The sequence below is a fragment of the Cupressus sempervirens genome, chromosome 6 (assembly GCF_028749045.1).
Source record: "Cupressus sempervirens isolate cs-2001-9-10 chromosome 6, ASM2874904v1, whole genome shotgun sequence".
NCBI lineage: Eukaryota > Viridiplantae > Streptophyta > Pinopsida > Cupressales > Cupressaceae > Cupressus > Cupressus sempervirens.
In genome coordinates, this window is record NC_143123.1 from 223,760,224 (window position 1) to 223,787,142 (window position 26,919).

The window sequence follows — 26,919 nt, forward strand, 5'->3', positions numbered from 1 at the left end:
GGAAATTCTAACTATTTTTCGTGAACTTGAAATGGTAACACAAGCTACAGTCAAAGCTTCTAGTCTATGTATTACCACAACTGCTTCCAATCAAAGTTTTTGCTCTGATTGCTTCTTAACTCACTATGCTCTATTATTGAACAAACAATAATAACATGAATCAAAGACAATAGACACAAATTATAGTCAAAGTTTCTAATTCGTGCTATCACAATTGCTTCTAGTCAAAGCTTCGAATCTAATTGCTTATTTTATTCACTTTTCTTTCAAATTGGTACTACAAAATCAAAGTTATGCTTGCACAAGTTTGGCAAAGCTTTCTTCCATACAACAAAAGATGATTTTTACAATGAGGGGGAACTCCTTTATATAGGCAAAGGAGTTGAGAAAAAAGAGGAGGAAAAAGTGAGAGCAGCTCAACCAAATTTGACCCGATCAAACTAGGTGAGAGAAATTATTGGATTTCATGCAATACATCCTCTCCAATCTACAAACATGAAAAACACTTGAAGAAAATGTTGAGGTTGTTGATTCTGAATGAATCAATCTTGTAGATTATGGGCAAAGGCCTTGTACTTGATGATGCAAACCCGGTTGCTCACAAGATCAGGAGTTCCTGTATTTTGTCCCACTGCATTCACCTTGATAATCATGGTGTTGCATCTATTGATAGCCTTTGACTCTCTTTAATGAATTGCCCATTGTCATTTGAAAACTTGACATAACCAAGCTTTTTCTCATTCAAGTTATCATGAGTTCTCCTTTGTCGACTGGCACATTCTAGAGTCTCTGACACTTTAAAAACCTTCTCAATGGTGTCCGGATATAAACTCAGAACTACTTCCATCAACACCTTCAACTCTCTTTTTTTTATTTGAAGCAAAGTGCTTGGCACATTCCCACACAAACTCAGGTTTTCGGACAACCATTGGAAAAATGGAACAAAGCATGCCTTCTTGACAGAATGTTTTTGTTCTTTGAAGAAGTTCAAACATATCTCGAAGAGTGCGTTGCACATGAAGATGAAAATATCTTCCAATGAGATTGGATTCATGAAAATTTTGGAATTTGTGTTACAATGACGAATTCATGAGGGATGAGTGTTCGAAGCATGGATTACATACTTATGAAACACATATGATGGCTGGAAATGAACCGGAAAGCATATGTATTTGGATGGAAAGGGCCAAAATCTGACTCTCAAGGGTGGATTGCATGTGGGAAAAAATGGGCTTTTATGGGTATGACTAAGAATGCAAGTTGGTATGCATATAGATGTGTAAAAATGGGGCGACTTTGGTGTTCAAAAGTGTGACCTTTAACCACAATCAGGTTCTCTGGAGATAATTACATGTAAATGGGTATGGAGGATGGAATTATATGTAATTGCTCTTGGAATGTAATTGCATATAAACGCATATGGAGAATGAGATGCAAAGTGCTTTGACACGTGATAATGAATATAGAATGAAGTGATACACTTGCATCAAAAGATGAAGAGTGTAATGAAGTGAAATAATCTCACGTTCTTGTGAAAGAACCTTAAGCTTTTTGAAAAACAAAGTAGCAATCAAACAACAAACAAAAACCAAGCACAGAACAAAAACATGCCTTTGGTTTTTGACTCAAACATGTCAAAAAAACAAGTTGTTGTCTTATGCAAATTCGATTTTAGAATTTGGGGAAATTCCAAACACTCAAAAATGGAAGTTCTCATCTTATTTAAAGAAAAATTGCACAATACATGGCATATCTTTGGACAAATGTACAACAATGAATGAAAATATGCAATGTAATAGCAAAGGATTGAAAACTTCAACTTACTTGGTGATCAAGGAGCCAGAAGTGGAAGATTAATAAGTTCGAAGAATGATTCTCCAAATTCGAACCTTCAACAACTATATTGACTTCTTCAATACTTGCAAATGATGGACATTAAAGAGCAATCAATGGGACGTTTTTGGATGTGAATGCCAAAAATGCGCTCAATAACTTCCACATATGTAAATGATTTTTTGCAAAAACCAAGTTCTTGAACGTATTTTGCTAAAAACGAGGTATAAACATGCCATAACATGAATCATTTTTGGCATTAACAGGCAAATACATGATCACAAATAGCAATAAGGTTTGAAATCCCAAAACGACTCCATTTTGGACAAAAACATAGGCTTCAAACACCAAGTATGGATTATGGACATTTTTGCTAAAACATGCCCTCAAAACACCATGAAATGAATTTTTTTGCAAGAAATCAAACGCCTAATGCATGGGAATGCAAAAAGCTACAAAAACGGCCCTATTAAGAGAGATTTTACACCATGGAAAGAGCAGATTAGGAGATTTTTAGCAAAAACGTGTTCTTCAAGGGAAAATACATGGACGTTTTCCTCTTGGAGAACAAAAACGTGGTCTCAACTTGCACAAACATGTAAATTTGGCACCTTAGTGCCAAACATCTCCCACCATACATCTAAAACAAGAAAATTTTAAATCAATTCAATAAATTTGACTTTATCAATTTAAAATGGTAATAGAATGAGAAATTAGGATGTAGAATCATAGATTTTTACCAGGCATCAATTATGTCTTATTTTTCTTGCACAACTCCCGTGCAAATAAATCCCCTTCAACTTTCTTAAACAACTCAATCTCACAGACTAAAATTGTTCCAACTCTTGAATCAAATGTCATTCTCTCTACATCATATAAGCCACTCCACACCTCATCATTAGCCTTGAAATGTGGGCTGAATTGGTATGTTGGATTAAGGAATTATGTCACTGCATGTATAGGCATGTGAAGTAGATTGTGTCATCGTCTATCAATGACATCCCATATAGGCCCATACCTATCTCAATTCCTTACAAAAAAAGAGTGAATGGCCTCCTTCACCATATCCATGCTCTCATAAATGTAACCCATTGAGGGCTTCTCTCCATCAACAATTCGTAGGAGAACAAGTGGCTCTATGAACTGCATTCATTATAGAAGTTGAAAGAGAAACAATCAACTTTAGTTTTTCTTTTAAAAAAGAACAATAATTTATAACGTAATTTCATAAACAAAAAAGTTGAAATGAGGACAAAATGGAAAATTACCTTCACAATCTCAGTAATCGATGTCCAAAAAGAAGCCTCATCAAAAATGCGATCAGTTGTATCAGTCCTTGTAGTGGTCTTTGCATATGATGATAAGATCCACTCCTCACTTACAAACATATGTCTCAAACCTCCCTTTGAATTAGGCAAAGATTGCAATGTGAGAAAATTGGTTGCAAATCCAATGACCCCTAGACAAGACAGCTCCTTTTGATCTGTGTATTTCCTCATGAGGTTGAGGATCCATGTATTATTATATATGAATTTGCATACACTCCTTCCTTGCTCTATAATTTTTTTTATCTAAGACAGTTTACCAAGATCCTCTAACATGAGGTCAATGCAGTGAGTAGCACAAGAGGTTCAAAATAAATGAAAGTGTCTCTCCATAAGAAGCTTTCTAGCAGCAACATAATTTGCTATATTATCTGTAACTATCTGCACTACATTCTCATCACCCACATCCTTTATCACTTCATCCATTACCTCACAAAGATATTCAGCATTTTTTGCTTTTTCTAAGGCATCATTTGATTTCAAAAAAACCGTGGCACCTGAAGAAAAAGAAATAAATTAGTATAATGATCAATGATCAATCATAAATTCATAATTTATAAACTTAATCACTTAATCAAGCTTCTAAATTTTTAAGTATAAGTTCTACTTCTAAATTTTTAATGTCTACTATTACCTGATGAGGAGACAAGAAAGTTGAGGAGTGTTCTACTCCTTCTATTAGTCCAACCATCAATCATGATGGTGCAACCCTTCGTCTTCCACACCTCACATTGCTCCTCAATTGCACCTTCTACATCAACCACCCTTTGGGTCAAAATAGGGCCTCTTAGCTTGTCAGCACTAAGGGCTTTAAACCCCAGACCACAAACAATAATAGCATCGATTGCAATTTGCCAATACGGGGACCTAAAACAAATTAAATAAAATTTAAACAAATTAGTATATTATATTATTACTATTAAATTTGAAAACAAATTAAAATAAACAAACTAAGCATATTATTGCCTCTTGAAACTTGAGAGAAGGCATAAATTAAATAAATAAGTACCTCGTTGAATTGAATGAAATGTTCTTGTAGATGAAGAATTCTCCAAGTGCTAATTTTGCATTATCCTGCTTCTCCTTGTTCCAACCCATGCTCTCAAGCGATGGTTGTGCACATGGAGCAGTGCATGGAACAAAGATGGAATCAAGTGTCGATCTTTTCTTATGAATGCGAGGCCCAATGGTCACACTCATAGAAGCAATAGTAGCAGTAGGTGGAGTAGGGGATAATGGAAAACGAAAACTATAAAATCCCTCTTGAGCTAGTTGTGCCATTTCTTTTTGTTGCTTCTTTTTCAATTCATTTTTCTCCATTTTTTCCTCTTGAAGAGCTTGCATGTCTCGCATTACATCCTAGGGTACTCTACATTTTTTAGCATCACGCCTAGGTATATGTGCTAGGTGATACTTTAATCTATCTATGCCTCCCCTGTTATATCTAACACCACAATGCCAACATGTAACAACTCCCTTTTTGTGGCCCAGGATGGTGTTACATCCCAAAATTTTGACCTAATTTTTAACTTGTTCATAACCATTGGATTTAACGGATTATTCTTTCATGATCATGTGAAATAGGTAGTTATTTATATACGTTGTATTAACTGTTAATGAAGATGATCATTAATCATTTAACTGTTATTAGATGATTAGCAGTTGCATGATTCAAAATTATGATTAATAATTTAAAGTCTCTTTAAATGTTTATATGAAATTATTATAGAATTGTTATTATGGCGAAGTGTTTTCTTAGGTGATTGCAAGAGAAGATGACGAAGGAGGAAGCATTGCTAAACAGGATCATCGGAATGGGATGCTCGCCTAGTTCAGTCATCAAGATCGGCAAGTATGCCCTTAAATTTCTTTGGAAAGGACACAACTTCAACACAGAATATATTTGTGGGACCTGCATGAGCTATTAAGAAAATAATCTAAGAAAGCATAAAATAATCTAATTAAAATATTAAAAACATACCTCAAGAGATTTTAAGTGATCTTTCATCATATTATTATAATATATATATGTACATATAAATATAAAAATGAAATGGCACCATTATATTACAATAATAAAATAAAATGATGTCACCCCATTGATCCATTCACATGAATGTATGTATATACATATTATAATAATACAACCGAATTATAAATCTTTCCAACTCTTTCTTCCAACATTTATTTTTCTTTCTTTCCCTCTCTTTTTCAATCGATTTAACACTTGAAAATTTGAATCAGCATATAATCTTTTAAAATGGTGGAAGCCAAGAAGTCACAGCTTGCCCTTTTAAAATGGGAGCCGTGGAAAGAGTCGGATATACATTCCGCACACCCAACTACCCTTCATTATTACTGTGTTTTCCTTATTCACTCTGTCACCTTCAGCACCCGATTTTCACACAATCCCGTGTGCTAAAGTTCCTATTTCTTTCTAGTCTAAACGTCCATTACAAGCTGTAGCTCTGTCGTATGTACTCGGCCATTGAAAAATAAGTATTCTGCATTGATATGTTTGCAACGTCTAAAGTAGAGCAGATTTTCAATTCGGATTTTAGGGTTTCAAACATATTCAGAATATACATTAGGTCGTGTAATGTTATTTCAGTATTATTTAATTGCTTTCCATAACAACTAGTTAGGCTCCTAAGACTTTTTCTTTTCCAAATTTATTTCAAGATACAATATGAGTTTTGCTACATACTCAATGTCATTTGTTATCAGTCCTCCTCCTTAAACTTTCATAGTAAATTAGATACAACCCTTATGTAAGCGTTTATCCAAGTATAATAAAATCTAGAATGAAATATACTATCCAATGATATTTTCCAAATAGTCTCAAGAACATAATCTTTCTAGTCACAGATGTGATAAGCAGCATAAAGCAGATTGCTCAGAAAATTCCAGACACCTAGGACTCACCGGCTGTGTAGCCAAGTAAGGTGAAGAGGTGGAATAAATTTGCAAGATAGCAGAACAGAAGTCAGACATGAATAACTTAAATGAAATAAACTTAATGGCTCATGCTCATCCTTGAAATGAACCTATTGTCAAGTTGAGAGGCAATGATCAGGGCAATCAACCCATCTAAAATCCTTGGCCAAGGTAGTTTAAGGCTTGGTTGCCCTCTAATGATCACTTGATGCCGGTAGCGCCAGTTATGCAAGCATGTCTGTTTCATAACTGTGCTGACATTATAAACACTAGGATGCTCAGGTGGCTAGATTAAGAACATCCCAAGCCCGATCCCGAGGTAGGGAGGCTCTTTCTAATTTAATGGAATGTGTAGGGATAAGTATGGTCTAAAGTTGGGAGGTTAAGCCTATGTCAATGCTTTTCCTCTCACCAAAGCTGAGGCTTGCACAACCAGCTAAAGATCCTTTGAATGATATTTATATGTTCCATTCCTTCTTTTCTTGATAAGCATATACTTTACTTGTATAAAGAAAAGATTAGTTAATCGTTAATCTAGTTATTTCAGTTGATCATGAATACAGTTATGATTAGTTAATTGTTAATCTAGTTATTCCAGTTGATCGTGAATACAGTTATGATTAGTTAATCATTAATCTAGTTAGTTCAGTTGTTCACGAATACAATTATGTTTAGATAATCGTTTATCTAGTTATTTCAATTGATCATGAATACAGTTACATTTAATTAATCATTAATCTAGTTATTCCAGATGATCATGAACATAGTTATTTTCAGTGAATTGATAGGAGCACTTAATGTCATGTGAAAAGGATTCAGTTGTATTTTTATGAATGTTGGAAGTTCTTAGTTTAAACTGTCTTTGTTTTCGATATGAAAATCTGTTTGTTACATATGGTATCAATGTGTTGGGTTCAATACTGAACCTAAGGCACACACTACCTTCCATGAGAACCTGAAAATTTCTTAGAATGATTGTAAGGATGCAAGTATGTAAAACACCCCACAAGAAGGCTCGACATCCCATCTTCCCTTATTTAATTAAAAGCATATCAAAATTTGATTATACTTGCTGCTCCATGCCCCAAGATAACGAAACTTTGAACGAGGCATTGCAACAAATGAAGAAAGAAAGAGTCAAGTGGACTCCTGCTAGTAAAGCAGCATATAGAAACAAACTAATTCAAAACTGGAATGCTCGATAGGGCAACTCTATTCTGCATTTTCACAAATCCTAGATGGTGCTGGATATGTACCGATCTGAGTCAAAACCAAATGCTGAGAAGCAAGATTAGATTTTATGACGTAAACGTCCTCAATAAAAAAATTTATAAATAAGGCTGCCACGAATGCAGCAGCAAAGTATTAAGTTAATTAAATAAATTGATTTAATCTATGTGTTTCGTGCATTTGCAAAACTCTTTTATTGTAGGTATACTTGTGTGTCTATATATATATATATATATTCAATAAATTGACACAAATTTTATAAATTCACAGGTTAAACCAGTCAACCAAAACAAAATGAACAGCAACAAGAACATTGCAGATCATGGTATAGTCTGTAAAAACATTCAATCATTCATTGGCTTGTTACTTCAGATTTTGCAAAAAACACAACTAAAGTTGGATAGTATGGAAAGAAGAATGAATGAGATGGCAGCCCAGATGGGGCATAACCATGAGGAAACACAATCATCACCTCCTCTTAGAATAGAGGCAGAAGTCTCTGGATGTAATAAGAGAACCTCTTCACCCATTCAAATTGAAAAACAAAAGAAACAAGAAATAGTGGTTGATCTGTTAGCAGATATTAAGAAAATCAAACCACCCAAATTTGTCGGTTTTACGTCTGAAGAGGATGCAAAGGCTTGGTTAACTGAAATGGAACAGTATTTTGAAATTAGAAACTTTTCAAAAATCTCAAAAGCGTTTTGGGGAATATACCACTTTACTAGAGAAGCTGTAACCTGGTGGTGAAACACCAAAGTTGAGAAAAACATTAAAACCACTAAGAATACTTGAGAGAAGTTTGTAACCATTTTTAGGAATCCCTGGCTACCCCAAACCTTTTACGATCAAAAACTTAAAGCGAGGAGACATGACTGTACATAAGTACTGGGAGAAATTTACCCAACTATTGGAGTATGTACCACCATAGCAGCAGGATAAAAATCTGAAAGTGAAAAAATTCATTATGGGTCTAAACAACAAAAAAGGAGCAATTGATGTTCTCACTCCTCGAACGATGGAGGAAGCCCTAGAGAAAGCTATTCTACAAGAATACAAAATCAAGAAGGATGACTCCATCTGGGATAATAAAAGGAAAACAAACTGGAATACGAAAGATGCAGATACTGGATCCCAAAACTTAAAACTTAAAGCGAGGAGACATGACTGTACATAAGTACTGGGAGAAATTTACCCAACTATTGGAGTATGTACCACCATAGCAGCAGGATAAAAATCTGAAAGTGAAAAAATTCATTATGGGTCTAAACAACAAAAAAGGAGCAATTGATGTTCTCACTCCTCGAACGATGGAGGAAGCCCTAGAGAAAGCTATTCTACAAGAATACAAAATCAAGAAGGATGACTCCAACTGGGATAATAAAAGGAAAACAAACTGGAATACGAAAGATGCAGATACTGGATCCCAAAAAAAATATTTTAAGGAATTCAAGTACAGCAAGCCAAAATTGAAAGGAAACGGAGTCAAAGATGTTAAAAGTAATTTTAGTACAAATAAGAATTATAAGAGTAATGGAAGGGGCCACCTTCAGGATGTTTCACTTGTGGAGGAGATCATTATGCTAATAAATGCCCCATCAAATTCAACACCAATCAGCTACAACAACCACCTCTTCCACAGCAACAGCAAGTTTATCAGCAAAAGATCCATGAAGCCCTGGACAATAAACAAGTAGAGCAACAAATAGGCCCGATTGAAACTCCGGGTAAGATCTATAGGAACCCTGTCTCTATTTTAATTAATACTGGAGCTTCTGAATGTTTTATATCACCTAAACCATTAAGTGGATTTCCAAAGAGATCTAGTTTTATAGAAAAACCATGAACAATCGAATATGCAAACCAATCAAGGGCTAAGGTAGAGCAGTGTCTATTTGCGGCTCAAGTTGATTTTCTAAACTTCTCCACGGAATTGAACTTGTATGTAGCACCTCTCGGGTCTTACGACATTATCATAGGCATTAATTGGCTCAATGAGCATAAGACCAAGGTGGATTGTCTTGCCAAAACTGTAAATTGTCTAGATGATCAAGGTAGACCCGCAAGCATTATAAGGATTAAACATGAAATTAAATCAAAACAGATATCTGCCATACAACTTAAGAAATATAGAAGAAAAGGTTGTGAGATCTTCGCAGTGAGAGTTGAAGACATGAGAACCTAAAACCACCACATATGGAGATGACTACATTTTTGAAGATGGGGAAATTAGAAAAAAGTTAAAAGAATCTTTCGAAGAAAAATATCCCTATCTAAAGAATTATCAATATTTGTTTCTTGAAGAACTCCCCAGTCTACCACCTTCCCGAACCTTTGATTTTACCATAGATTTAAAACCAGAAGCAGAACCCATTTCTCAGGCACCATATCGAATGACTACCATAGAATTACTAGAGTTGCAAATACAACTGCAGGATATGTTAAACAAGAAACTGATCCAGCCCAGTGTTTCACCATGGGGAGCCCCAATGTTGTTTGTTAGGAAGAAGGACGGAACCATGAGATTATGCATAGATTATAGAATGCTCAATAAGGTTGCCATCAAGAACCGGTATCCACTTCCTAGAATAGATATTCTTTTTGATCAAATGAAAGGCGCAACAATGTTTTCAAAAATTGATTTGAGGTCAGGATATCACCAACATCGTATTAAAGACGAAGATATTCACAAAATTGCATTTAGGACCAAGTATGGGCACTATGAATTTACAGTGTTACCCTTCAGATTAACCAATGCTCCAACAGCCTTTATGAATTTAATGAATAGCATATATCAAGATTGTCTAGATAAGTTTGTGTTGGTCTTTATAGATGATATTCTAATCTATTCAAAAAACGAGGAAGAACATCAAAAACATCTGCAAAAGTTTTGCAAAGGTTAAGAGAACAAATTATATGAAAAATTGTCTAAATGCGCCTTCTATCAAAAGGAAATTCAGTATTTAGGGCACATCATATAAGCTTAGGGCATAGCTGTAGATCCGTCAAAAATTAAAGCAATTAAGGAATGGCCTATACCTAAAAATGTGATAGAAGTTAGAAGTTTTATGGGATTGGCAAGGTTTTATAGAAAATTTGTCAAGAACTTTTCTAAGATAGCTTATCCAATTACATCACTTCAAAGAAAAGGAAAGAAATTTGTTTGGACAGAAAAATGTCAATCGGCATTTGAATACTTGAAGGAAAAGTTAACTACAGCACCTATACTAAAAGTACCTGATCCACAAAAGGAATTCGTAGTTATAACAGATGCATCAGGAGAAGGTTTAAGAGGTGTGCTAATGAAGGATGAATAAGTAATTGCATATGAATCTAGGAAATTGAAAAATTATGAGCAGAACTACGCACCTCATGATCTGGAATTAGCAGCTATTGTACATGCTCTTCAAATGTGGAGACATTATTTGATTGGAAAACCTTTTGAACTATGATCAGATCATCACGGCTTAAAATATATCTTCACTCAACCAAATCTAAATGGTAGACAAAGAAGATAGCTGAAATTTGGAAACAAAGTGGCAGATGCCCTAAGTAGAAGAAGACACATTTCTGCAATGGCCACCATAAACTTAGATTAAAGGACCAAATTTTACATCTAGAATATGATGAATTTTATGCAGAAAACAGCCTAGCTCTTATCAGGGACCCACAGGATTCTAAGTATTTGGAATTTAGTCTAGAGAAGGATGGATTGTTAAGATATCATAACAGGATTTATGTACCCAACAAATTTGAACTTCGAAGAATGATTCTAGAAGAATCTCATTTAGCTCCATATTCAGAACACCTTGGAGTAACTAAAATGTTGTCCGATATCAAACCTTTATATTTTTGGAAAGGAATGAAAAGGGAGATAACAGAATTCATGGCACGATGTTTAGAATGCCAAAGAGTAAAAGCAAAACAGCGATACCCAATGGGTCTTGTGCACCCTAATGAAGTACCAAAATGAAAATGGCAGATAATTTCTATGGATTTTGTACAAGGATTAGCTATGACACGAAATCGACACAATACCATTCTGGTAGTAGTTGATAGACTGACAAGAGTTGCTCATTTTATACCAAGAAATCTAAATGATGGAGCACCGAAAATTGCTCATAAATTCATAAAAGAAATTTTCAAATTGCATAAAATTCCAAAGAAAATTATTTCAAACAGGGATGCTAGGATAACTTCCAAATTTTGGCAAACATTATTTTCAACACTAGGTACTAAACTAAACATCAATTTAGCTTATCATCATGAGACAGATGGTCAAATAGAAAGAGTAAATCAGGTATTAGAAGATCTTTTGAGAGTTTACTGTATGGATCGACAATATCAGTGGGAAACATATCTACCTTTGGTAGAATTTGCATATAACAATTCCTATCAGTCTGTTATTAAAATGGCTCCCTTTGAGGCTCTATATGGCCGCAAATGTAGAACTCCTATGAGTTGGAATAGCTTGAAAGACAGAATTATTGTTGGACCTGAAATACTTAAGGAAATGGAAGAACAGATAATCCAGATTTGTCAAAGATTAAAGGAAGCTAATGACTGACAAAAAAGTTATGCAGACGCAAAGAGAACACCTAAAGAATTCTCAATGGGAGAAAAAGTACTATTAAGGTTAAAACCTCAGAAGAGTACTATCAAGTTTGGTAAGAATGCCAACTAGCCCCAAGGTATGTGGGATCCTTTGAAATATTGGAAGTTGTGAACTCAGTAGCTTACAGAATTGCTTTACCACCAGCCCTTGCCAGGATGCATGATGTCTTCCATGTGGCATACCTTAAGAAGTAAATTACTCATCATGATCATATAATTGATTGGAACCTATTACAGGTATGAGAACCAAGGGTGGTAGAAATAGAACCACTTAGAATACTCGAGGTGTAATGACCCTCCTCAAATCTGCTCTCAAAAATGCTGATGAAAGCTCAAAGAATTTCATCAAACAATTCACATGCAAGGGACGTATGACTGATATAGTATTTCAGCTGGCTTTAAATGACTCTTTTCTAATTTGCATCAATGAGAATCTTGTGCTAGAAGGCACCAAATGGACTACACAATGGCCTAACATGAGTGTGCTACTAATTTTGACAATATTCAGTGCATATATATGATCTAAGCATGAGAAATGAACACCTACAGCCAATTGACATTTTTACAAACAGTTGGTATGTAAACTAACTAGCTAATAAATAATGATATTGGATTGCTTAAATGACACCAGCAACTATTATCTTCTTAATTTGCAATGAAATTTCTAATACAATGCTCATGAAATATGGCCAAGACTTTTGGCATTTACATGGATTACAAAATGATAATGCTGGTATAATGCACACTTACAGCTGAAACTTATAACACCCTAAAAAGCAATACTAACAAAGGAACCTGGTTGTAGATGGCTGTAATAATTTCTTTCAATGCTGCCCCTTCTGCTTTGCTTTTCCGATTTGCTTTTTCGACTGCTTTTTCGGATCCGCTTTTTGAATTGCTTTTGCGGATTGCTTTTTCACCCTGCTTTTTCAGCTCTGTTTTTTCATGTTGCTTTTTTGTATCTGCTTTTTCGGACTGCTACCATGTTGAATCTCAAGACCATATCTTTTAATGGCGTCAAGATTTCCAGCTTGAAGGGATTTCGTCCTTCAAACTATTGAGACATAATCTCCAGAAAATTTCTCAATTTCTTTGATATTTCCAAGCATACTAAAAAGAAGCTCTTCCCTTTCTTTTATAGTGTTCTCACAAGAGCTCAATCCTTCGTTTTCTCCATGTGGGATAAAACATCACTCCCTTTATGTAACTTATGTCTCCAATGTGTTATAAAATAAAGGGGACTCTTTTAATTTAAATATTTCCCACAAACTATAGTCTATGCATTAATAAAGTTAAATATTTAAATTTAACTTTATAAAATAGCTTTATCAATGCATAACAAATCTTATCAATGATAAACAAGTCTTCTTGTCAATTTTAAACAATTACCATCGACATACCGCTGCCACTGGATGTCCGACCATATCCAAGATGACTTACTATAAATAGTAAGTATGCCCAAAGTTGCCTCAAAACCCCACAAAAAGACCTGCAGCTGAAACTATCTAGGCCAAATGGCCTCTAAGTCTCTTTAATGTCCTAGTTAGCCTACGGGACCGTGGGGAAATAGGCTAACAACAACATCATGCTATAAATGCTAAAAAGGGGACATTACACGAGGTGCGTAAGCTACGCTTATGAAATCGGGAGGTGACACAATGCAAGGTCTAGTGGGATCAGTATGCAGCGGATAATGCCATTTCGGAGGATTATCACGAAATTTTCAAAAATACCCTCATCTTTTCTCTAGGGCTGGAATCTGAACATTTCCTTTCTTTTCTTAAATTAAACTAATTAAGTATTGTTTAAGGTTTTTGTTGTGATATTCATCGAGGACGATGAAAAATTTAAGGGGAAGGGTATGTTACATCCCAAAATTTTGACCTAATTTTAAACTTGTTCATAATCGTTGGATTTAACCAATTATTCTTTCATGATCATGTGAAATAGGTAGTTATTCATATACGTTGTATTAACTATTAATGAAGATGATCGTTAACCATTAACTGTCATTAGATGATTAGTAGTTGCTTGATTCGAAATTATTATTAATAATTTAAAGTCTCTTAAAATGTTTATATGAAATTACTATAGAATTGTTATTACGGTGAAAGTGTTTTCTTGGGTGATTGCAGGAGAAGATGAAGAGGGGGGAAGCATCATTAAATGGGATCATCGGAATGGGATGCTCGCCTAGTTCAGTCATCAGGATCGACAGTTATGACCTTAAACTTCTTTGGAAAGGACACAACAACTTGAACACAAAATATATTTGTGGGACCTACATGAGCTATTAAGAAAATAATCTAAGAAAGCATACAATAATCTAATTAAAATATAAAAACATACCTCAAGAGATATTAATTGATCTTTCATCATATTATTATAATATATATATGCGTACATATAAATATAAAAATGAAATGGCACCATTATATTATAATAATTTAGTAAAATGATGTCACCCCATTGATACATTCACATGAACGTATGTATATACATATTATAAAAATAAAACCGAATTATAAATCTTTCCAACTCTTTCTTCCAACCTTTTTTTTTCCTTCCCTCTCTTTTTCAATCAATTTAACACTTGAAAATTTGAATCGGCATATAATCTTTTAAAATAGTGGAAGCCAAGAAGTCAGGGCTTGCTCTTTTAAAATGGGAGTTGTGAGAAGAGTCGGATATACATTCCACACACCCGACTACCCTTCATTATTATTGTGTTTTCCTTATTCACTTTGTCACCTTCAGCACCCAATTTCACACAAACCCGTGTGCTGAAGTTCATTTTTCTTTCCAGTCTAAACGTCCATTACAAGTAGCAGATCTGCAGTATGTACTCGGCCATCGAGAAATAAGTATTCTGCAGTGATACATTTGCAGCGTCTAAAGGAGAGCAGATTTTCAATTCGGATTACAGGGTTTCAAACATATTCAAAATATACGTCAGGTCATGTAATGTCATTTCAGTATTATTTAATTGCTTTCCATAACAACCAGTTAGGCTCCTAAGACTTTTTCTTTTCCAAATTTATTTCAAGATACAATATGAGTTTTGCTACATACTCAATGTCATTTGTTATCAGTCCTCTTCCTTAAACTTTCATAGTAAATTAGATACAACCTTTATGTAAGTGTTTATCAAAATATAATAAAATCTGGAATGAAATATACTATCCAATGATATTTTCCAAATAGTCTCAAGAACATAATCTTTCTGGTCACAAATGTGATAAGCATAATAAGCAACATAGAGCAGATTGCTCAGAAAATTCCGGACACCTGGGACTCACCAACTGTGTAGCCAAGTAAGGTGAAGAGGTGGAATAAATCTGCAAGATAGCAAAAAGAAGTCAAACATGAATAACTTAAATGAAATAAACTTAATAGCTCATGCTCATCCTTGAAATGAAACCTATCGTCAAGTCGAGCGGTGGTGATCGAGTCAATAAACCCATCTGAAATCCTTGGCCAAGGTAGTTTAAGGCATGGTTGCCATCTAATGATCACTTGATGTCAGTAGCCCCAGTTGTGCAACCAACTCTGTTTCATAACTATGCAGACATTCTAAACACCAGGATGTTCAAGTGGCTGGATTAAGAATAGAAATGTGTGGAATAAGTATGGTTCGAAGTTGGGAGGTTAAGCCTATGTTAATGCTTCTCCTCTCACCAAAGCCGAGGCTTGCACAACCAACTAAAGATCCTTCAAATGATACTTGTGTGTTTCATTCCTTCTTTTCTTAATAAGCATTTACTTTAATTGTATGAAGAAAAGATTAGTTAATTGCTAATGTAGTTATTTCAATTGATCATGCATATAGTTATGATTAGTTAATTGCTAATCTAGTTATTTCAGTTGATCATGAATATAGTTATGATTAGTTAATCGTTAATCTAGTTATTTCAATTGTTCATGAATATATTTATGATTAAATAATCATTAATCTAGTTATTTCAATTGATCATGAATACAGTTACGTTTAGTTAATCGTTAATCTAGTTATTCCAAATAATCATGAATATAGTTATTTTCAGTTAATTGATAAAAGCAGTTAATGTCATGTGAAAAGGATTCAGTTGTATATTTATGAATGTTGGAAGTTCTTAGTTTAAACCGTCTTTGTTTTCGATATGAAAATCCATTTGTTACAGATGGCATGTCTCCAAGCCATATCCCTTGCTATTGCAGCTAGGTCTACATCAAGGTTACATGCAGCCCTAGTTCCACTTCCACAAGGCTCAACCTAAGGCATGATGTCAATGTGGGTGCTGCTGTAATATGAATATATTATAAATAGAAAAAAGTTAGCATCAAATCAGATTTCTTAACTTTAGAGCCTTCTTAGTTCTTATTTATCAAGTTTGTCATCGAGATAAATTAGAATAAATCTAAATAGTAGATATTAGAAGTAGTCTACTAAAACAAATGTAAAAAAACTGTAAAGTAAAAAACATGAATGTAAAATAATTTACAAAACAACACAAAAAAATGCAACTTGTTGCTTACCTCTTCAAATTTGCACAAACAATGGAAATGCAAGTAAGTTTGTAGAAGCCTCCTCCAAATGCTTCCTTAAACTCCTCTCAATGCTCAAGTGCAAGCTACAAAGTTGCACAAACCATTAGCAATCGATATGGGAGAGCCAACTAGTTTGCTAATTTCTCTTTCAAAACCCCAATACTCTTCTCTAACGCTTTCCTCTCTATCACAAGCATTAGCAAAAGGGTGGAATGACCTTTTTAGGTCAAACGGATGTTATACAAAACAAAACAAAAAGCTTAACCTTTTATTTTAATTTATTTTGTCTATTTATGGCTTCAGTCACCTGCGAGTCCTGAGCTCAAGACTCAGCAAATCTAGCGAGTCTTTGGATTCGGCGAGTCCACACCTGCGAGTCCTGAGCTCAAGCCATGTCCGAGTCCATAGGCCATTTGCCTCGAAAATGTGGACTCTGGCTTGGACTCACAGAGTCCTGCTCGGACTTGCAGAGTCCCGTAGCTATGGTCCAAACGCACTCTTGGGAAGGCATTACATGTTTCAAAATGCACGGGACTTAGTCTCTTCTACAAATCGCACTCTCAGAGTGCATTTGAACGTTTTAAAATTGTCAAAACACTACAAGTATTGCAAAATCGCACACTCCAAGGCTCTTTGCATGTAAGTAAAAACAATGCATTTTCATGTCTTGAAGCCTTTAGATGCAAATCGCACTCTTGTTGATCCAATGCACATTTTAAAATACATGCATTTACATGCTTTAAGTATTTCAAAATGCCTCTAGTGCAAAACTGCATTCTCTAAAGGCATTTACATGGGTTGGAAAACATGTATTTTCACAACTTAAGAGATCAATTAAGCACATGTCTAATTGTTTTTTGAGAATATATCACTTAATTGGGTCAAAATCATATTTATAGTATATAGTTTAATATATTATGTGCAAATATCATTCAATAAGTAATATTAATTTCGATGTTTTGAATTAAAACATGAAATAAATCAAACTATATAGTTAATAAAGTCAGTTAAGTGAAAAATTCAAAAGCAACTCAACAGGAAAATATAACATAAAGTGCTCTTCAATCACTTAAGTGATAAGTAATTTAAGAAATGATAAATTTAAGTGATAACTAATTTAAAAAGATAACGTAAATTCAATTTATGTTATATTTCTCAAAAAGTGAATATCAACATGAAAATACATGACTTTTCAAATCATGCAATTGCATCTGGAGAGCCCACATTTTGGGCACTTATCTGGTCATATATTTTGACTACCAAGTACGATTAAGCCCTAAGATATACAGAATCGAAGGGAAAATTGAAAACAAGGGTTTGAGCAAAACCAAAAGACCAAAAACCAACAAACACACACTCAAAAATGAGAAAAATGACGTTGAAGGCTTCATAAATCAAGCATAAGCTTATTAAAATGAAAAACGAAAAGGACTTGACAAAAGTCTTCAATAAAAGGATTCTTTATACAAATTGGGGTCGATTGGTTAATCAGTGTTAGCCAATTAAATAATGAACTAATCTCACAAAAATGTGAAACTACATTGGAAAATTTTTGTACTATTACCTACATTTTGTGGTGACAAAATGCAAGACAACAAGATGCAAGAATGATGTTATTAATAATGGACATAGTGAAATGTTCATATTGAGCTCCCTTATATAGACACGGCAATAAGAGACTGTGATAAGTTGTTATCACCCACACAAGATGGAATCACGTGTCCACCAACGGTGGATCATCCTCCATCATACAATGAAGTGTATGCAACATGTGGAGGATGATAATGTGATAAGTGCACTTGTTATGTCCCTGCTACTAGTTTGAGTATTGAATACTGAAACCTGCAACAATTTGTAAGTACATGATAAAATATATATAGAGTTATGAAATCAAATATATGTAAATCCTTTAACATTTTAGTAGATGATGAATTAACCATTAAATTTAGCTAGGTACTAATCCCCATACTAACCCATCTAATCCTTGGAAGAAATTCCTTCCAAATTTTTCCTTACCCTCCGGTGAGAAGAATTCCTGATTAGGCAACCATCGTATGGTGAATGCCTTTCTATGGCCTTTGGGATCTTTATTAATGAGCATACTAATTAACAATTACTTGGTAGGAATCCCACCTCTAACCAAGCCTCTAATCTCTAGCATATGAATATGATTAACCACTACAATATATAAATTGCCTCTAGAGATTCATATTGAATGTCCACTAATCTGTGAGCTCTCTATTAGAAACTCGACATCCATGCTAGATGCCCTCTACCAAGTTTACCTTGGTCTCTATTATATGATTCTTATCTCTATAAGATTATCAATCTATCTATAAGATTATCAATCCTTAGATTGATAAATTTTTCTACCATTTTTATCTCTAAAACAATTTAAAGAATTTCATATATGTATACCTCTGATCTGAATTTGTTTCTCCTTCAGCAATATTCTCCTCTTATTCTATCCTCGCTGTTTTCGAATCATCATTTTCTCTGTTATTATTATTATATACTGTACTGTTATCTTTCAATACTATTTGCTGTAATTTCAGATATTAAATTATTAATTATTTATTTAATCTGCTCCTTCCCCTGCTGACTGATGTTAAATGGCTTTCTTATTCTACGTTGCTATTGGTCTTTCCCTGCCTTTGGAACTGATGGTGTTTACATGGCAATTGCTTGCATTTTGTCATATTAATAATTTCCCTTACTGCATTTTTCTTATTATTGGGTTTTGTCTTGTCCTTTTTCCCTTTTCCTCCCTTGTTATGTGTCATCGTGCTGAGTAGGATTCCCCTTTTCACCGTTTTGCTTGTTATTGGTTTCTTACTGTCTTGTCCGCTTTTGTCTGTCCACTTTGCATTCATCGTTCCTTGCTATGTAATATCTTAGGACTGGTTGTATTGTATTATGTGTTTGTCCCTTTCTCCGTTTTTGTCTATATCTTTATTTTTTATCTAGGTTGTATGGGTATGCGTACCCACACCCCTGGTATTCATACCCAAGTACCGGATACACATACCCCAAATAATGGGTACTCAATGGAGAGCATCATAGCTAAGGACCTTGATTAAGATTTCTGAATTTTTTCGGGTTTTTGTTTACATATCAGCTGCTTGTTCATCAAGCCTTATTTAATACATGATCAGTTTGAAACTTTGATGCAATACTGATTAATAGTAAACATTATCACTATTCAACTCAGAAGTTTATCATTTGTAATATGTCATTGTTATATGATTTGTGATCTTCTTGTTTGTTGGGTGGATATTTTGCAACCGACAGTTTTAGGTAAAATTCAGTCGCAAAATAGGATGACCAGCCACAGCGTGTGAGACAGAGTCTCTCCTACCTTAAAGGGAAGGCTCCCCCTTCTCATAGTTCCTTGGATCAACTCAAGGTAAGCATAAAGTCGAGAGATTTTGTAAAAAGGTATTATTAATATTCTTTCCTCTCAACTTTTAGGCAAGAATCCACTTACCCGTGGAGCGATTAATGGGCAAGGTGAAATCTCTAACAACACTTCTATCTAAAAGCTGAAAACAGTGATACTGATAAACCAACATTAACTCAAAGGCTAGCTGAAAGTGTACCGATTTGGCTATAAGTCAAGTCGTAATTATATATGAATAAGCTTCACTAATAGGGCACAAAGACTTCCAAAAGTAAAGATATCCTAATTATTTTGTGAATCAAAAAAGAAATATAAGCTACAAACAAAGCTTCTAGTCTATATATCTCTACAATTGCTCCTAGTCGAAGCTCCGGCTCCAGTTGCTTATTAACTCATTTTACACTCAATTATCAAAAACACAAGAACAAATGAACCAAAGATAAGATATGCAAATCACAAACAAAGCTTCCAATTCGCACAAGTAACAATTGCACTCAATCAAAGTTCAGTTTCAATTGCTCCTTTGTATTCACTTTTCTATCAAAATACTACTACACAATCAAAGTTCTGCTAGCACAATTTCCCCAGAGCTCTCTTGCACACAATAAAAGATCATTTTACAATAAGAGGGCACTCCTTTAAATAGGCAAAGAAGTTGAGAAAAAGATGGAGGAAAAAGTGGGAGCAACTCAACCAACTTTGACCTGGTCTAACTAAAAGAGAAATTATTGGGTTACATGCAACTCGCATTACATGTAATTACATCTTTTCATGCAATGCATCCTCTTTGATCTACAAACAGAAATAAAAACAAAATAACAATCTTAAAGAAGATTGTTCTTTAGTGCCTTGAATTTGATGACAACTATAGGAAAATCAGAAATCTTCGTTGTCTTTGATATTGCCACTATCCTTACTGCATCTGCATATGCTGATTGCACAACTTTCGAATTTATTGCTAGAGAATCTTGCAAGTGTTTTGCCAAAGATTTATGTAAAGCAAATTTGTTCACTGTGTGAAAGCCAAAATCTTCAGAATCTAAATCAGCATTGACCCTGATTGTATATTCTGAAGTCATTCTTTCAACTGCAATTAGACCACCGTGTTCATCAAGAATCTGACATCTCATTTTCTCTAAATCACATGTGATCCTTGTTTCTATTGCCTGGCAATCTCCAAGGGCTGCCTGCAACTTTGTTATCAGTTTTCTTAGTGTTTCTTTTTTGTAGCCCATAAATCCTTGATATCCGAAAAACATTTCATAGGATGGGAGAATGTCACATGAAACCATAGCATCTAGATCAAACTTAGGAATCTCGTCCCAATCATTAAGAATCCCTTTCAAATCATCAGCTTCTTCAGTCAATGAGGAAATCAAATCTTGTTCCATCTCATCCATGTCTTTGATACACCTAAGGACTTTAACCATATTTGTAATAGCTTGGACTCCTTCATAAATAACTTTTCCTACCCAAGTCTTGGCAACTTCAACTATCCTTTTTTCCCTGGATGTCACAGACACAACAATAGCATTTTGAGAAGATTGTTGCCGAATAACTTCATTTAAGTGAGCAATGTCATGTTTGAACTGATTTTTCTTTTCCCATGATTCATGCTTTCTCTTCAATACATTGGCAAGTGCATCTTGAGCATTCTGTAAGCAACTAAGTCATGACTGCTTTCCGATCTCTACCTTGGTGAACTTGTAATCTAAATGGGTATGTTCTTCAAAGGGTTTGTCCATTAGTGGCTCAGCAACCTATACAAACTTGATTTTTTCTAAATCAACTAAGATCCTTGAAACGATCTTATCTTTCAAAAATTTGGACTTAGTTTTCTTTACAAGAAAGTTATATGGGGGTACGACCACTTTCTTTCTCTTCATTGTGATCCTACTTAACCATGCAGGCAAGCTGAAACTTTCATCTGTGGAAGCAGGTACACTGGAGACCATTGTTATTGATCCTGATTGTATCTCCATTGTAACTAAGCAAGATTTAGTTTGCACAGTTGAAATCATAGGTACATGACAAGAGGATTCTATCATGAACAATTCAAAACCTATTAGAGACATATCAAGTTAAGAAACTTGACCTTCTGTGAGAGTTGGAAAATCTTTGAACACACTTCCCAAATGTTTATATTGCTCATTTGTTAAAATGGGAGGAGTTGTTGAAGATATAGGAAGAGCCAATGTATTGACTTTTGAAGTCGGGATGGAAGGTGTGAAAACAGTGGAAAATGAATCCACATCATCATCTATCTCATTCAGAAAAGGTGTTTCCTGCATCGATGGTTCATGAGTTTGTGCAGATCTTGGGGGAGATATGATCATAACTTCTCCTTCCTCCTCTTCATCTTTTTCATCAAGTTCTTTGTCTGATTCTTCCTCTGATTTTTCCTCTGATTCTTCAACTGGTTCAAGGATTTGAGATGATCTAAGTCCCTTTCCATCCTTCAATTTGAATCTGAGAGATTTCTTCACATCAAAAGAAGAAGCACCATCTTTATCTATGATTTCGAATTGTGACTTCCTTCCAGGAGGACCAAAACTTTCACAATCCACACCCAATTTCGGATTAACCCTTCTAGGCCTTTAATTTTCAACCACTTGTTCGTGTTTGCCAAAATGGATCGAAATCTACCAAGGATAGATGTTCCTTCCTTTTGTTGCCATTGAATGGGAAAAGCAATAACTTGAGCAAAACCAAAGGACTAAAAACCAACAAATACACACTCAAAATCGAAGAAAAATAGCTGAAAGCCTCAAAAATCAAGCATAGGCTCTCAACAAATAGAAAAACGAAAAAGACTTGATGAAAGCCTTCGGTAAAAGAATTTGTTATGTGAAATGAAGTTAATTGATCGATCAATATTAACCAATTGAATAACAAATTCAACTTAGAGAAAAGCGAAACTAGCTTGAAAAAGTTTTGTATTGTTACCTACATACAACATTGTTCAAGTTTAAACTTTGCCTTCCCTATTATGCATCTAAACATTTATCATATATTATTATTAATTTATTACAAACATAGAGCAAATCTGAAATTGAAAACAATACATTACATTTGCAAACTTTGTTACTATTCTTGTTTTGAAAAACCATTGTCGTGACTCATGGTTTCAGATTTTCTATAAATATTAAATTATAATTTAAAAGAAATTGACATACCCAAGTACCCTCATCCCCTACTTGGAAAAATAGCCATACCCGTACCCTAAGTACCCAAGTACCCCCGTCCCCATGCAACCTTGCAGTTTTTATTTATGTTTTCCGTTTATCCTTTCTCTGTAGTCCATACACAGCTTTTATAGCAAATGCGGTTGTCTTTTAGGATAGTGGCCCTTGGTCACGTAACTAGAGGTCGCGACCTTTGTATGGGAGCATTTTTTAGTAATTATTTTAATTATTTATATTATGTTCTAATTACTATTTCCTCTCTATTACCTTTAATTTGGTATTATATTTTAATTAGTATTTCTTTTTACTACATTTTATATTATATATAAAATTCTGAACTTAATTAATTAGATTAATTAGATATGAAAAGTAATTTAATTATTTGAATATGTGAAATATAGTTGCCCAACATGTACAAATTTATTATGTATTTTTAACATGTCATTTTATAATGGAGAATTTGATCATTATGGAGATTTCGAAACTTACAATAGGTTCACGTGGGGATTATGCTTGTCCTCAAGCATTTTAAGGACCTATTCTTTTTTCCAGATGTCATCTTCATCTGGTAGCCCTTTCCATTTGATCAAAGTTCTCTCACCACTCTGTTCCTTGGTTTTTTTTTTCTAATGTCAAGTAATATTTCAAGTTCCAAAATGAGTAGCTCTTCATCATCGAGTGAGGGTTATTCCACATAGGGCACTATTCATTCGCCTAAAACTTTTTGAGTCTCGATACATGGAATACATTGTGAATCCAACTGTTTTTAGGGAGCTCTAATTCATAGGCTACTTCTCTGACCGTTTTGATCACCTTGTATGACCCATAAAATTGAGGTTCAAGTTTCTCTATCTCATTCATCTTAATGAAGTCCATTTGTATGGTTGCAATCACAAGAATACTAGGTCCCCTTCCTCAAATGTACATTGCACTCTATTCCTATCCGCATAGATCTATTGCTCTTCTAGTGCTTTCATAATATCGATATTTCTTTGGGTAAATCCTTGTGTGCTTAGTATCTTGCTTTCTAATCCCCCAAATGTGGTAGCTTCATACCCATATAATGCTTTCAATAGACGCATATTTATGGACATATGATGTGTGGTATTATAGTAATATTCCCCTAGGTGTAGCCACTTGAGCCATGTTGTTTGCTATCCTATGACATAGTTTTTAAGGTATCCTTCCCCCCACTTGTTCACAATCTCAGCTTGCCCATCAGTTTAAGGGTGATAGCTGGTGCTAGGAGTAAGTGAAGTACCTGGAGTAGTGAAGTTCCTATAGTCTTAATAGTTCTTGCCAAAATTTACAAAGGAATTTACTGATTCTATCACTCACAATATTTTGTCGTAACCCATGGAGACGGGAAGGTTTCTCTAAAGAATATTTCTGCTATTTGGGGTGCTCTATATTCAATGGAGATTAGTAAAAAATGGGAAAATTTTGTGAACTTGTCGACCACAAAATGTGCATAAATGAGTCTGCTTATATAGGCAACGCAATAAGAGACGATGACAAGAAGAAGATAAACTATCGCCCACACAAGGTGGAATCACATGTCCCCCAAAGGTAGATCATCCTCTATTATGCAATGAAGTACGTGCACTAAAGGTGGACCTCACACATAAAGTGGAATGTGATAACTATCACTACCTAAAACAGAATTTCTCCTGCACCATGTGCAATTAAAGATACAACTTTAAAGTGTCTTATATGCAGACTATGCCATGCATTATCCTAAGTTTAGTAAAGTGCAATTAAGAATATTTAATTATACCATCAATTTTTAACATGATAACATCAATAAAGTTCACTAACTTGTAGACTTCTCAAACTTTATGGGTGGAACTTTCCCATGGTCAAATTGGCATTCCAATGCCAACCGGATATGTTTTTCATCGTGACTGGTCATAAAGTATGACTATTTAAAGGCAGGAATATTCCTTCTGGCATTCTCAGAACAAAGAAATCAAATTTGCACAATCCATAATAGATGTTGATGTTGTTTCTGGATCAGATCATGTGTGTTTTTTTTGCATCAATGTTTTCAAACAAATAGTAATTTATCATCAGAATGATAGAATAGAAAGTCCATGAGCTTTCTATTTTATCAGCTGAATGATGGATCACACTAAGGCTTTCTACTCTATCATCCTAAAGATGGATCACAGAGTGTGGTCCAAAATGTTGATGCAAGAAAATTCACATGATCTAATCTAGAAACTCAGCATTCTCAGAATACTTCAGCATGTTTGAGGTTGACTGCAGAGCCAGGAGCAGAAGCAAAAGTTGCTATCTTGTAAAGCATCTGACAGTTAAACCAAAGCATTTCTATACTCCATTGCAGACCTAATCATTGCAATAACTGTAATCCACTATATAGATTAATAAAACAAAAGGATGCCCTTACTTCTAATCACAGCCTTCTCAAAAAGATGTCAGTAGACTGCATCTAATGCTGTTGATAGCTTCCTTTATTCTCTTAATTATTAGCCAGTCTTTGTTGAATGTGGAGTGAGATTTCAGTCAATTTTAACTGAAGTTTAAGCGCGTTCTCTTAATGTAATGCCAGACTGCATAAGGTATATGCCAATAAATTGACTCAGATAACTTGAACAACTAGAGATCACCCTAAAATTAGAGAAAAGAGTAAAACAAGTGGGTGAACAGAGCCAGAAAAAAATTAACAATAGAAAAAGGGAATAAAGTAAATATCCTTTCCTAAAAATCTTGAAACAGCCAAATATAATACCAGTTTGTCAGGGGCAATAAAGCACTGCCTTTGGATGGAGACCAAATAAGCTTCATGGCATGCTATAACCTCATCTAGAGAACCAGCAGATGCCATACCTTCACAAAGTTCAATCCATGCACTGTACAAAACCTGTCACGGAGAGTATAATTATTGTCAACATTAAAAGAGATTATGATCACGCAAACCAAAAAGTAAAGAACAAAATTCATAGGTAGAATTCCTCCGAAAAAGAGGAAATTAGGAAAAACCAGAGCATGCTCACCCGATCCATGACATACTGATGAAATGTATTTACAAAATGTAAAAGCTTCTGTTGCAGTAGCAGATGCTGCTTGTTACTGTGTGTATCATTACTTCCGCTCTGCATAAGATAATAAAAATAATATTAATATGTTTCAAAAATTCTCCAAAGTTAACTGCAGAGGCAAAATCTTAACAGTCAACGGTTTGACATTAAAAATCCATTAACTGCTGTTTTCTTCATCTCTCTCCAGATTTACATGACTATGGAAATAAAGCTCTTTTCTCCATCTCTATGAATTTGATGAACAACCCAGCAGCCAATTGAAGAATAAATTAGATCCTTCAATCATATTGTATATATTGATAAATTAAGAAACAAACAAAGAGCAAAAGGCTTAAACACAAAAATTCAGTCAGTCATCTTCAACATCAATTATTACATTAAAATGGCTTCGTAAAGCCTTTCCTCCTCCTCGTATCTCAACCACACCAGCTACAAACTACCAACTAATAACTAACATCTAATAAATAGTGTTAATTTATTATTTATTAAACTATTGTATGTCATGCACTAATACTTTCTGTTGATATTTGGTAGCTTCAGTTGGATAAACCTATATATATATATATATATGAGATATAATTTATATATATGTGTGTGTGTGTTCATCATATATAAGATATATGTTTATTATTATATGAGAGAAATTAATATTAATATATATATATATATATATATATATATGATTAAGTTTTTATTATATAAATTATCTAATTAATGAATAGACATGTCCATGAAGGGATGTGTCTCTTCATCGCTTATTTTGGATTTAAATAAGAGGTCACTGCCATTTGGAAAACACACACCAA

The 26,919-nt window shown here is 34.3% G+C and overlaps 1 protein-coding gene and 1 long non-coding RNA gene across 3 annotated transcripts in view; both read right to left on the reverse strand.

Moving 5' to 3' along the window:
* LOC149552082 (uncharacterized) overlaps positions 1 to 26,919 on the reverse strand; it is a 107,906-nt gene that overhangs the window by 2,215 nt on the left and 78,772 nt on the right. For both annotated transcript variants that reach the window (XM_089787554.1, XM_089787553.1), the window contains exons 15-16: positions 26,069 to 26,167; positions 25,804 to 25,935 (exon numbers count right to left, since the gene is read on the reverse strand). In XM_089787554.1, coding sequence (XP_089643680.1) covers positions 25,804 to 25,935; positions 26,069 to 26,167 — 231 coding nt within the window. The remainder of the gene's footprint in view (positions 1 to 25,803; positions 25,936 to 26,068; positions 26,168 to 26,919) is intronic.
* LOC149552083 (uncharacterized) lies at positions 2,207 to 5,103 on the reverse strand. Its single transcript, XR_016353350.1, has 2 exons — positions 3,793 to 5,103; positions 2,207 to 3,655 (listed from the first exon to the last, which is right to left on the reverse strand). It is a non-coding gene; the product is annotated as an uncharacterized LOC149552083 (long non-coding RNA).